This window comes from Panthera onca, chromosome B2 (assembly GCF_046562875.1).
Source record: "Panthera onca isolate mPanOnc1 chromosome B2, mPanOnc1 haplotype 2, whole genome shotgun sequence".
NCBI lineage: Eukaryota > Metazoa > Chordata > Mammalia > Carnivora > Felidae > Panthera > Panthera onca.
In genome coordinates, this window is record NC_138343.1 from 982,457 (window position 1) to 996,060 (window position 13,604).

The window sequence follows — 13,604 nt, forward strand, 5'->3', positions numbered from 1 at the left end:
CCAATTACTTCATAGTTTTGCAACATTTGGGATTGTTATATTATCTATATGTTTATAGACATTTTACTGTGTGTTCCATATGCTTTTATCACAAAATTTTTCTACTATATTTTCAGGTAATTCTTTCAAACACCAATTGGATTCATGCAGTCATTTCCAGAGCTTAGAAGTCTGTCTGCCTCAGATATTCCTTACTGCTCCTCAGGCTAACCATGTGCCCCAAACACTTCTAATAATCCCTGGCCTTTAATGACCCTTACGTTACAGGTTATATCCCACAACTCTTTAAGTGATTTCCACCTCTTATACACTTCCCACTGCCTCGAGAAAGAAACACAATATGCTTATGTTTACTTCAGTATTTCAGAGACTTTCTTGTTATAATTCATAAAACTCATTTTCTTACTGCTGCTATAGGGTATTAAAGAATACAGACCAAAATTCCTCTCTACATTAATTCCAAAAAGAATAACAGGATTGCAGAAAAGATTTAAGATATTTCACTATGTCTTTAGTTAAACCAAAAATAGAAAACAAATTTTAGAGCAAATTCTTCCTTAAAAGGAAAAATTATAAGACAATAGTCTAGGTTTTTAAAAATTAGGTATATCGTCATTCTACAGGAATTTTATTTCTTAATTTCAATTAAGGATAGGATACCTTTGTTTTATTTATTGTACCATGGAAAATACTGATTTTTGATCTTTGTTTTACATGGATGTTTTCTCCATTGGAGAGTGATTAGTATTTAGGCAGACTGTTTAATTCATATCTGTGGGTCAGAGCTCTGTGGTCCTGAGAGACACACACTCCACTGGTGCTGAGTGAGTAAATGGGAGAGAAGACGATGGATGTATGCAGACAAGTCCTTACTGAGGAGGCACTGTGTTGTCCTGTGAAGGTCATGAGTGCACAGGCCTCTCCTGTCCCACTAGTCTCCTTACTGCCCCTCTTACATCTTTGTTTCTGAGAGTGTAGATTAGAGGGTTGAGGCTAGGTGTGACAACAGTATAAAAAAGGGCAATGAACTTGCCTTGTTCTTGAGAACTTCCTGATGGTGGCTGCAGATATATGCACAAGATTGGAATGAAAAAGAGGCACACAACCATAAGATGGGCTCCGCATGTTCCAAAGAGTCTCTGAAGTCTGGTTGATGACTGCAACCTCAGCACAGTACGGGCAATGGCAACATATGAGCTGAGAATCAGGATGAGTGGTATGAAAACAAAAATGGAGCTTGTGATCAGGAGGGTCAGCTCATTAGCACGGGTATCAACACATGATAGTCGCAGCAGTGCTGGAACTTCACAGAAGAAATGGTCCACTTGGTGATGTCCACAGAGGGGGACCCAGAAGGTAAAGGAGGAATGAAGTGCTGAGTTGGTAAAGCCACTGACCCAGGAAGCCACAGCCAACAGGTGGCAGAAACGAGGGTTCATGAGCACGGTGTAATGTAGGGGTCTACAGACAGCTGCATAACGGTCATAGGACATGACCACCAGGAGGACACACTCTGTGGTTCCCAGTGCAAGGGCAAAGTAAAGTTGAGTCATGCAACCGGCATAAGAGATGGTCTTTTCTGGGCCCCAGAGATTGACCAGCAACTGAGGGATGGAGCTGGTGGTGTAGCAGAGATCCAGAAAAGAGAGGTTTGAGAGGAAGAAGTACATGGGAGTGTGGAGATGGGCGTCCAGGTATGACAAGACAATAATAAAAAGGTTGCCTATCAATGTCATCAAGTAGAACATCAAGATAAGCACAAAGAGAACTACTTCCAGATGAGGCCAATGTGAAAAACCCAGTAGAATAAAGTAGCCTTCAGAACTTGCATTTTTCCCCTTCATCATTCTTTCCTTGTTACCTGAGAAAAGAATCACATACTTCCCCAAAACGTAAGAAAATGCTCCAAGAATCATAGGGACACATGGAAAAGAAACAGAAGCCAGTTTAAAAGGACTACCACTGTTCAACGCTGGGACATTTTGGGCATTAAGAGAAATTATGCTAATGAATTGAGAGACGTAAGAATCCAAAACCTTATAGTGATATATTTATAAATTATTAGTGGAGAAGAAAATATTATTTCTGTCAGTAGGGATCCTAATAATGTGTATAGAAGGAATGGTAGAGTTAAAAATGGTAAATAGATACTAAAAACTAGTGAATGAAATATGAGAAACAGGATATTTACATGCTCTAAAATACCTCCCCACTAATTACCTGTTAATTACAAAATGAAGAATAGTAAACTTCACAAGAGAAAAATGTGGTGGATGAACATCACAAGATTAGTCAATATTAACAATATTAATAATACATTAGTCAATATTAATAATACAATATTGACAACACCAGTGTTGAGACAAACCAACATCTTGCACCTACTGACATGATGCTCTGAGCAGGACATAATGTCACTCAGTGACATTCCTGCCAAAAATGCACAGCCTGATTTCAGCATTGAAGACACATGAGACCAACTCAAATTGAGACAAGCTGGACAAAATAGCTGTCCTGTAACCTTCAAAAATATTCAGTTAAATGAAGACAAATAAAGGCTGAGGAATTGGTCTAGACTAAGGAGACGAAGGAGACACATTATCTAAATGGGGGGCCCTGCACTGGGAAAACATAGCTACTAGCAGCCTATTTCAGAGTATTGGAGAAATATGACTTTCGACTATGGATTAGATAATAATATTGTATTCATATTACATTTCCTGTTTTGTCAACTCTGCTGTTATGTAAAATAAAGTTCCTGTTCTTAGGAAATCAACATCAAAGTATTTAAAGGTAAAGGGACATGATGTCTCTTACTTAGTCTCCAATGGCCAGAAAAACAGATGATGATAGGTAGGTAGTTAGGTAGCTAGGTAGGTATGTAGGTAGATGGATAGAAAACGTCTTTCTAGACACAATATAAACTACTGCTGGATCTGTAAAGGGTTAGTGGTGGTTCTTTGTACCACTTTTGCAGCTTCTCTGTAAATTTTAAATTTCACCAGAATAAAAAATTTCACAAATTAAATGTAAAATAAAAAAATTTTCCACTTTTATATTTTATCCAGATATTTGCCATGTTATAGTAACATAGCTTCTTAACTGTCAAATTCTCATTTATCCCAGGGTGATATCTGGGTAAACAGTAATTGGAAACTTCCTCACATAACTACAGAAGAAAATTTCCATGAAACAAATGATCTTTTTTTGATGAATAGCTTTAGTTTCCTTTTCAACATATTCAGGCTGTGTTCCATTAATGGGATTATAAAAAAAACAACAACAGAATAACTTTAATTCCAATAACCTCTCATGGACAAAAAGTCATGATGAACATCAAATCTATGACCAATTTCAAAATGTTTTCTGTAGCACCCCCTTATCCACTGGGTTCCAAGACCCCAGTGGATGCCTGAAACAAAGGTTAGTACCAAACCCTATACATACTATTGTTTTCCTATAAATACATGCCTATATTAAGTTTAATTTACAAATTTAGGCACAATAAGAGATTAACAACTATAATAAAATGGAACAATTATAATATACTGTAGTGAGAGTTATAGGACTATGGTGTCTCTCCCAAATATCTGATTGTACTCACTCTTATTCTCCTTGTGATTCTGTAAGATAACAATATGCCCACCTGATCAGAGATGTAGTGACAAGAATGACCCAGGCATGTGACCTAGCGTTGGGCTGCAATTGACTTTCTGATGAACCCTCAGGAGGATCATCTGCTTCCAGAGGCCATGGTTGATCACAGGGTCACTGAAACTACAGAAAGTGTTACCTCAGATAAGGGAACTACTGTCCACAGGGTGAAAATTCTGGAGCTTCAGTTAAATATTTTTGTAGAAAGACCATTCTCTTCTGACTGTTTAGTTGCACTCAGGACTTGTTTCTAGACTGAAAACTAGGGAACAAGTAGAAATACAAAAAAGGCAGATGGACAACATCAACTTACAGATACTCATAATATGAACAAGGCCAAAGATCTTAGTTTTGGTGAACATATCTGTGACATGGACTGGGGAGAAAGTGATAGAATTCTTCCCATGGGACATGTGAATGTAACTGAATTTGAAAAGAATTTTTAGGAATGGAAGATACAAATTATTTGAGAGAGCAAAGGAGGAAGAGTGCGAGTATGGGGTTGGGGGGGGGAGCGGGAATAGAAAGTAACCTGATCATAGGGTGTAAAGCTGAATCTGTGTCTGTCACAGGCTTGATGAAGGTGTCCACATTATTTCTTTCTCTCCAAGATGAGAATGGAGATAGTATTTGAATTCTGAGCATAATTTATAATTTCCACATATATTTTTATTTTCCAACTTCAGAAGAATTCTGAATATTTACTGAAACTAATGAATGGCTATTTATCTTTTAATATACTGTGCCTAATGAGTCTTATGTTTCTTTTTGTTGTTAAAAAAATTTAATCACTTTCATAATAGTTATACCTCTTAGATTATTCTTTTTCTCTTGTGGGTTTTGAATCTGTCTTGGGAGAGATTGATGCTATCTTTTCGCCTACAGTTAGTGTGACAGGGCTCTGCCTTATTCAGTTTTGCTGCATCTGTCTCCACCTTCCACAGCCAGGTCTCCCTCACACTTCTTAATAAGCTACAGCAAAAACAGAAGGAAACCACAACAGAGACACCTGTGGTTGCCTCTCAACTTGCTCACCTTCTACAAACATAACTCTTGAAAAAGATGTTGGAAGTGGCTACTTGATTGAGTTTCAGCAGGAAAGTTAGAAACAGTTTGGCTCAAGCCTGTACGACTGACTCAACCTCATCACTCTTAACCATTAACTAGTTGTTACATGAAACTAAGCCACTTTCTACAGCTCAGAAACCATCCAGGATAATCACACAAGTGCATTGCTTAAAAATAAATTCCTTGTAAGTAAACAGAAGTTTAGTTCAAGGAATTATTATACCATGGGAGAGAGTAATTATAAAGATGTAGAGATCTGTAAAGGGTAACTTGGACCGAGATACAGTATCCAAGAAAATAAACTTGGAAGGGGGGCTCCCTCTCCATGGCTGAGGATCAGACCTCACCAAAGAGGAGTGGCTGCAGCCCACTGGGTGAAGACATCTGCTTTGACTGAAACAAACAACAGTAACAGATGGTAAATCATAAAGATCACTTCACTTAGGAGTCACTGCTATTTGAGAGATGAAAGAAAAATCCTGAGATTCCTTTTTAATTTCCCTAGAACGGGAGATAATACATCATGAGATATATGATCCCAAATGCCATTGCCCCTTCTAATGCAGATATAACTTTCTCCTTCTTTACACAGTTACCTGGACAACTTAGTGCATTAGCTGAAAGTGCAGCAGTGAGGTGTCTGTCTGTTGCATGGCTTGTCCTTAGCATTCTACAGAACTTAGAAAGGGGAAGGAGATGAGGAATGAACGGTTACCAGACATGACTAGAGAAAAGGTAGGAACTTTATGGTTTAATTTTCTTCTTACTGGAAGGGAGAGAAGTAAAGACTTTATCACTAGTTGCTTTGGTAGGCTATAGAATGAAATATCTTCTTTCTTTTTTTGAGGAAAAGACCTGAGTCTTTTCCTGTCTACAAATCACTGGCCAGCTTACTTTTTTCTTACTTTAGTCTTTTTATGCTCTTACCTAGTGCTTAATTAGTACTCGTGCGTCCTGTGTCTGTCCACATTCCCTTTATCTGTCTTCATGATCTATACCCTCCTTCCTGGTGGACCTACCTGACCTCTGGTTTTCATCTCCTTGAAATTACCAACATAAATGTGTGCCCACACACATTCTAATCCTCTATATCATAGGACAACAGAGTCTGGAAATTACTGTGATTACCATTGCTACAAAAGAGAGTCCTGTGTTTACCCAAAAGATTTGGTTTAGTTGAAAGGAGGACCTTATTAGAGCATGCAGTGTATCAGGGGATGGACCCTTTTCCTACAGCAACTGGAGCCTTTACGTAAATAAAATAATTCTCTTGATTAGAGCCATTGGGAGGGTAAATCCCAGCAAGGCAATTAATGCCCTTCCAAGAGTTGTCCTGGTTGGAACAGCTTCTGAGGGATATCTTCCACATGATAACCACACTGTTGTACTAATATCACAATGAATCTACAGACCAACCATCACTGACAAACATGCTTTAAGCTGTGTCGATAGGGAAGGGAACGGGTTTCCCTGAATTACCTGAAATTTTCCCCCCAATTCCTTACCATGCTAAGGGTCAAATCTGAGGGATAACTTGTCAGAAATATTCCAATCTGGGGAAGGAAAGGAATTATGAAACATTTTTAAGTGTAATACGTAAAGACTATACAAAACCTATATCATGAGCTTATACATTAATGAACACTTTTACATTTTACATTGTTTCTACCTAATATATTCCATTTCACCAAAGAAATCTTGGTATGAATATCATATTATAATAAGATTACATTTTAAAAATAGCAATTGTTAGGGCACCTGGGGGGCTCAGTTGGTTAAGCATCTCACCTTAACACATGTCATGATCTCTCGGTTTGTGGGTTCAAGTTCTGTGTCGGGTTCTGTGCTGACATCTGAGAGCCCAGAGACTGCTTCAGATTCTGTGTTTCCCTCTCTCTCTGCACTTCTCTTGCTCATGCTCTCTCTCTCCCTCAAAAATTAAGGACCATTTTTAGATGCCAATCAGGTATTTCCTTTTCTATTTTATTTTTAAGTTTTTTAAAATACAATTTATTGTCAAATTGGTTTCCTTACAGCACCCAGTGCTCATTCCAACAGTTGCCCTCCTCAATGCCCATCACCCACTTTCCCCTCTCCCCACCCCCATCAACCCTTAGTTTGTTCTCAGTATTTTAAGAGTGCCTTATGGTTTGCCTCCTTCCCCCTCTGTAACTTCCCCTCTCCCCGTTCCTCTCCCCCATGGTCTTCTGTTAAGTTTCTCAGGATCCACATATGAGTGAAAACATGGTATCTGTCTTTCTCTGCCTGACTTATTTCACTTAGCATAATACTTTCCAGTTCCATCCATGTTGCTACAAATGGCCAGATTTCATTCTTTCCCACTGCCAAGTAGTGCTCCATTGTATGTATAAACCACATCTTCTTTATCCATTCATCAGTTGATGGACATTTAGGCCCTTTCCATAATTTGGCTATTGTTGAAAGTGCTGCTATAAACATTGGGGTACAAGAGCCCCTATGCATCAGTACTCCTATATCCCTTGGGTAAATTCCTAGCAGTGCTATTGCAGGGTCATAGGGTAGATCTATTTTTAATTTTTTGAGAAACCTCCACACTGTTTTCCAGAGTGGCTGCACCAGTTTGAATTCCTACCAACAGAGCAAGACCGTTCCCATTTCTCCACATCCTCGCCAGCATCTATAGTATCCTGATTTGTTCATTTTAGCTACTCTGACTGGAGTGAGGTGGTATCCGAGTGTGGTTTTGATTTGTATTTCCCTGATGAAGAGCGACGTTGAGCATCTTTTCATGTGTCTGTTGGCCATCTGGATGTCTTCTTTAGAGAAGTGTCTATTCATATTTTCTGCCCATTTCTTCACTGGATTGTTTTTTTGGGGGGTGTGGAGTGTGGTAAGTTCTTTATAGATTTTGGATACGAGCCCTTTGTCTGATATGGCATTTGCAAATATCTTCTCTCATTCCATCAGTTGCCTTTTAGTTTTGTTGATTATTTCCTTTGCAGTGCAGAAGCTTTTTATCTTCATGACGTCCCAATAGTTCATTTTTGCTTTTAATTCCCTTGCCTTTGGAGATGTGTCAAGTAAGAACTTGCTGCAGCTGAGGTCAGAGAGGTTTTTTTCCTGCTTTCTCCTCTAGAGTTTTGATGGTTTCCTGTCTCACATTCAGGTCCTATATCCATTTTGAGTTTATTTTGTGAATGGTGTCAGAAAGTGGTCTGGTTTCATTCTTCTGCATGTTGCTATCCAGTTCTCCCAGCATCATTTATTAAAGAGAATGTCTTCTTTCCATCGGATATTCTTTCCTGCTTTGTCAAACAGTAGTTGGCCATACTTTTGTGGGTCCAATTCTGGAGTCTGTATTCTATTCCATTGGTCTGTGTCTGTATTTGTGCCAATACCATGCTGTCTTGATGATTACAGCTTTGTAATAGAGGCTGAAGTCTGGGATTGTGATGCCTCCTGCTTTGGTCTTCTTCTTCAATATTAATTTGGCTATTTGGGGTCTTTTGTGGTTCCATACAAATTTTAGGATTGCTTGTTCTAGCTTTGAGAAGAATGCTGGTGCAATTTTGATTGGGATTGCATTGAATATGTAGATTGATTTGGATAGTATTGACATTTTAACAATATTTATTCTTCTAATCCATGAGTACGGAATGTTTTTCCATTTCTTTGTATCTTCTTCAATCCTTCATAAGCTTTCTATAGTTTTCAGCATACAGATCTTTTACATCGTTGGTTAGTTTTTTTTTTCCTAGGTATTTTCTGATTCTTGGTGCAATTGTGAATGGAATCAGTTTCTTTATTTCTCTTTCTGTTGCTTCATTATTAGTGTACAAGAATTAAACTGAGTTCTGTACATTAATTTTGTATCCTGCGACTTTGCTGAATTCATTTATCAGTTCTAGCAGACTTTTGGTGGAGTCTATCGGGTTTCCCATGTAAAGTATCATGTCATGTGCAAAAAGTGAAAGCTTGACTTCATCTTTGCCAATTTGGATGCCTTTGATTTCCTTTTTTGTCTGATTGCTGATACTAGAACTTCCCACACTATGTTAAACAGCAGCGGTGAGAGTGGACATCCCTGTCATGTTGCTGATCTCATGGGAAAGCTCTCAGTGTTTCCCCACTGAGGATGATATTAGCTGTGGGCTTTTCATACATGGCTTTTGTAATGTTTAAGTATGTTCCTTCTATCCCTACTTTCTCGGGTTTTTATTAAAAAAGAATGCTGAATTTTGTCGAATGCTTTTTCTGCATCTATTGACAAGATTATATGGTTCTTATCTTTTGTTTTATTAATGTGATGTATCACATTGGTTGATTTGCGAATGTTGAACCAGCCCTGCATCCCAGGAATGAATCCCACTTGATCATGGTGAATAATTCTTTTTATATGCTGTTGAATTCAATTTGCTAGTATCTTGTTGAGAATGTTTGCATCCATATTCATCATGGATATTGGCCTGTAGTTCTCTTTTTTTGCTGGGTCTCTGTCTGGTTTGGGAATCAAAGTAATGCTGGCTTCATAGAATGATGAGTCTAGAAGTTTTCCTTCTCTTTCTATTTTTTTGGAATAGCTTGAGAAGGATAGGTATTATCTCTGCTTTAAATGTCTGGTGGAATTCCCCAGGGAAGCCATCTGTTACTGGACTCTTGTTGGGAGATTTTTGATAACTGATTCAATTTCTTCACTAGTTATGGGTCTGTTCAAACTTTGTGTTGCTTTCCATTTGAGTTTTGGAAGTGTGTTGGTGCTTAGGAATTTGTCCATTTCTTCCAGGTTTCCAGTTTGTTGGCATATAATTTTTCATAGTATTCCCTGATAATTGCTTGCATTTCTGAGGGATTGGTTGTAATAATTTTATTTTCATTCATGATTTTATCTACTTGGGTCACCTTCCTTTTCTTTTTGAGAAGCCTGGCTAGAGGTTTATCAATTTTCTTTATTTTTTCAAAAAACCAACTCTTGGTTTCGTTGATCTGCTCTACTTTTTTTTTTTTTTTAGATTCTGTATTGTTTATTTCTGCTCTGATCTTTATTATTTCTCTTCTTCTGCTGCGTTTTGGCGGGGGGCTTTGCTGTTCTGCTTCTAGTTCCTTTAGGTGTGCTGTTAGATTTTATATTTGGGACTTTTCTTGTTTCTTGAGATAGGCCTGGATTGCAATGTATTTTCCTCTCAGCAAGGCTTTGCTTCATCCTAAAGCTTTTGGATTGTTGTATTTTCATTTGTTTCCATATATATTTTAATTTCTTCTCTAATTGCCTGGTTGACCCATTCATTCTTTAGTAGGGTGTTCTTTAACCTCTATACCTCCATGCTTTTGGAGGTTTTCCAGACTTTTTCCGGTGGTTGATTTCAAGCTTCATCGCATTGTGGTCTGAAAGTACGCATGGTATGATCTCAATTCTTGTATACTTATGAAGGGCTGTTTTGTGACACACTATGTGATCTATCTTGGAGCATGCTCCATGTGCATTCGAGAAGAAAGTATACTCTGTTGCTTTGGGATGCAGCATTCTAAATATATCTGTCAAGTCCATCTGATCCAATGTAGCATTCAGGGCCCTTGTTTCATTATTGATTCTCTGTCTAGATGATCTATCCATTGTTGTAAGTGGGGTATTAAAGTCCCCTGCAATTACCACATTCTTATCAATAAGGTTGCTTATGTTTATCATTAATTGTTTTATGTATTTGGGAGCTCTTGTATTCAGCATATAGACATTTATAATTGTTAGCTCTTCTTGATGGATAGACCCTGTAATTATGATATAATCCCCTTCTTCATCTCTTGTTACAGCCTTTAATTTAAAGTCTAGTTTGTCTGATATAAGTATGGCTACTCCAGTTTTCTTTTGACTTCCAGTAGCATGATAGATAGTTCTCCATCCCCTCACTTTCAATCTGAAGATGTCCTCAGGTCTAAAATGAGTCTCTGGTAGACAGAAAATAAATGGGTCTTGTTTTTTATCCATTCTGATACCCTATGTCTTTTGGTGGGGGCATTTAGTCCATTTACATTCAGTGTTATTATTGAAAGATATGGGTTTAGAGTCATTGTGATGTCATGACTGTTATTCAATGTAGTATTGGACGACTTAGCCTCAGCAATCTGATAGTACAAAGGAATAAAAGGCATCCAAATCAGCAAGGCAGAAGTCAAACTTTCACTCTTTGCAGATGACATGATACTCTATTTGGAAAACCCAAAAGATTCCACCAAAAACTGCTAGAACTGAGCCATGAATTCAGCAAAGTTTCAGGATATAAAATCAATGCACAGAAATCGGTTGCATTCCTATACACCAATAATGAAGCAACAGAAAGATATATCAGGGAACTGATCCCATTTACAATTGTACCAAAACCCATAACATACCTAGGAATGAACCCAACCTAAAATATGAAAAATCTATACACTGAAACTATAGAAAACTTAAGAAACAAATTGAAGAAGATACACACACACACACACACACACACACACACACACACACACACACATACACAAAGAAAATATTCCATGCTCCTGGAATGGAAGAAGAAACATTGTTATAAAGTTGATACTACCCAAAGCAATCTACATATTCAACGCACTCCCTATCAAAATCACACCGGCATTCTTCACAGAGCTAGAAGAAACAATTCTGGTATGGAACCAGAAAGACCCCGAATAGCCAAAGCAATCTTGAAAGAGAAAACAGAAGCTTGAGGAATCATACTCCTGGACTTCAAGATGTATTACAAAATGGTAATCATCAAGACAGTATGGTACTGGCACAAAAACAGACAGTCAGATAATGGAACAGAATAGAGAACCCAGCAATGGACCCACAAACGTATGCCCAACTAATATTTGACAAAGCAGACAAGAATATACAATGTAATAAAGACAGCCTCTTCAGCAAATGGTGTTGGGAAACTGGACAGTGACCTGCAGAAAAATGAACCTGGACCACCTTCTTACACCATACACAAAAATAACTCAAAATGAATGAAACACCTAAATTTAATACAGAGAGCCATCAAAATCTTGGAGGAGAAATCAGGCAAAAACTTCTTCGACCTCAGCCGCAGCAACTTCTTACTCAACATGTCTCCAGAGGCAAGGGAACAAAAGCAAAGGAGAACTCTTGGAACCCAAATAAAAAGATTCTGCACAGCAAAGGAAACAATCAATAAAACTAAAAGGCAATCAACGGAATGAGAGAAGATATTTGCTAATGACATATTACATAAAGGGTTAGTATCCAAAATGTATAAAGAACTTATCAAACTCAATATTCAAAAAACAAATAATCCAGTGAAGAAATGGGCAAAAGACATGAATAGACACTTCTCCAAGGAAGACATCCAGATGGCCAACCGACACATCAAAATTTGTTCCACATCACTCATCATCAGGGAAATACAAATCAAAACCACAAGGAGATACCACCTCACACCTGTCAGAATGGCTAACATTAACAATTCAGACAATGACAGATATTGGCGAGGATGTGGAGAAAGAGGATCTCTTTTGTACTGCTGGTGGGAATGCAAGCTGGTGCAGCCACTCTGGGAAACAGTATGGAGGCTCCTCAAAAAGTTAAAAATAGAACTCCCCTATGACCGAGCAATTTCACTACTAGGTATTTACCCAAGGGATACAGGTATGCTGTTTCAAAGTGGCACATGGACCCCAATATTTATAGCAGCACTATTGACAATAGCCAAAGTATTCAAAGGGCCTAAATGTTATCAACAGATGAATGGATAAAGAAGTGGTAAGTATATACAATAGAGTATTAGTCAACAATCAAAAAGAATGAAATCTTGCCATTTACAACTACATGGATGGAACTAGAGGGTATTATGCTAAGTGAAATTAGTTAGAGATAGACAAATATCATATGACTTCACTCATATGAAGAATTTAAAATACTAAACAGATGAACATAAGGGAAGGGAAGCAAAAGAATACAAAAACAGGGAGTGGTACAAAACACAGGAGACTCTTAAATATAGAGAACAATCAGAGGGTTGATGGAAGGGTCGAGGGAAGGGGAATGGACTAATGGGTAAAGGGCATTAAGGAATCTACTCCTGAAATCATTGTTGGACTATATGCTAACTAACTTGGATATAAAGTAAACAATAAATAAATTAAATAATAATAATAATAATAATAATAACAACAAACATTAAAAAAAAATTTAAGAATAGAGGGAGAGACAAAGCCTTTCCCAGACAAACAAAAATTAAAGGAAAACCAAACCAACCCTGCAAGCAGTTTTAGGGCGGACTCTGTTGGAGAAAAATATAGCAAAGCATTAAAGACTAGAAAGGACCAGAAAACATCACCACAGACATGGATTCTATAAGCAACACATAGCACTAAATTCAAATCTTTCAATAATCACTCTGAATGTAAATGGACTAAATGCTCCAATAAAAATACATAGGATATCAGAATGGATAAAAAAGCCAAGATCTACCTATATGCTGCCTACAAAAGACTAACTTTATACATAAAGACATAGGCAGATGGAAAGTGAGGGAAAAGGCACCTAGGTGGCTCAGTCAGTTAGGCACCAGACACATGATCTTGGCTCAGGTCATGATCTCATAGTTTGTGGGATGAAGTCCCACATCGGACTCTGTGCTGACAGTGTGGAGCCTGCTTAGGATTCTCTCTCTCCCTCTCTCTGCCCCTCCTGCATTCACATCTCTCAAAATAAATGAATAAACTTAAAAAAAGGTGAGGGTATGTAGAACCATCTATCATGCTAAAAGACATCAAAAGAAAGCCAGAGTAGCCATACTTATATAGACAAACTAGATATTAAAACAAAGACTGTAACAAGAGATGTAGAAGGGCATTATATCATAATTAAGGGGTCTATCCATTCAGAG

General features: G+C 37.8%; 1 protein-coding gene across 1 annotated transcript; it reads right to left on the bottom strand.

Annotated features, from left to right (window-relative positions):
- Positions 1 to 902: 902 nt before the first annotated feature.
- LOC132666373 (olfactory receptor 2J3-like) lies at positions 903 to 1,847 on the bottom strand. Its single transcript, XM_078446407.1, has one exon. It carries the CDS (start codon positions 1,845 to 1,847, stop codon positions 903 to 905), a length of 945 nt encoding a protein of 314 aa, XP_078302533.1.
- Between the last annotated feature and the right edge of the window lie 11,757 nt (positions 1,848 to 13,604).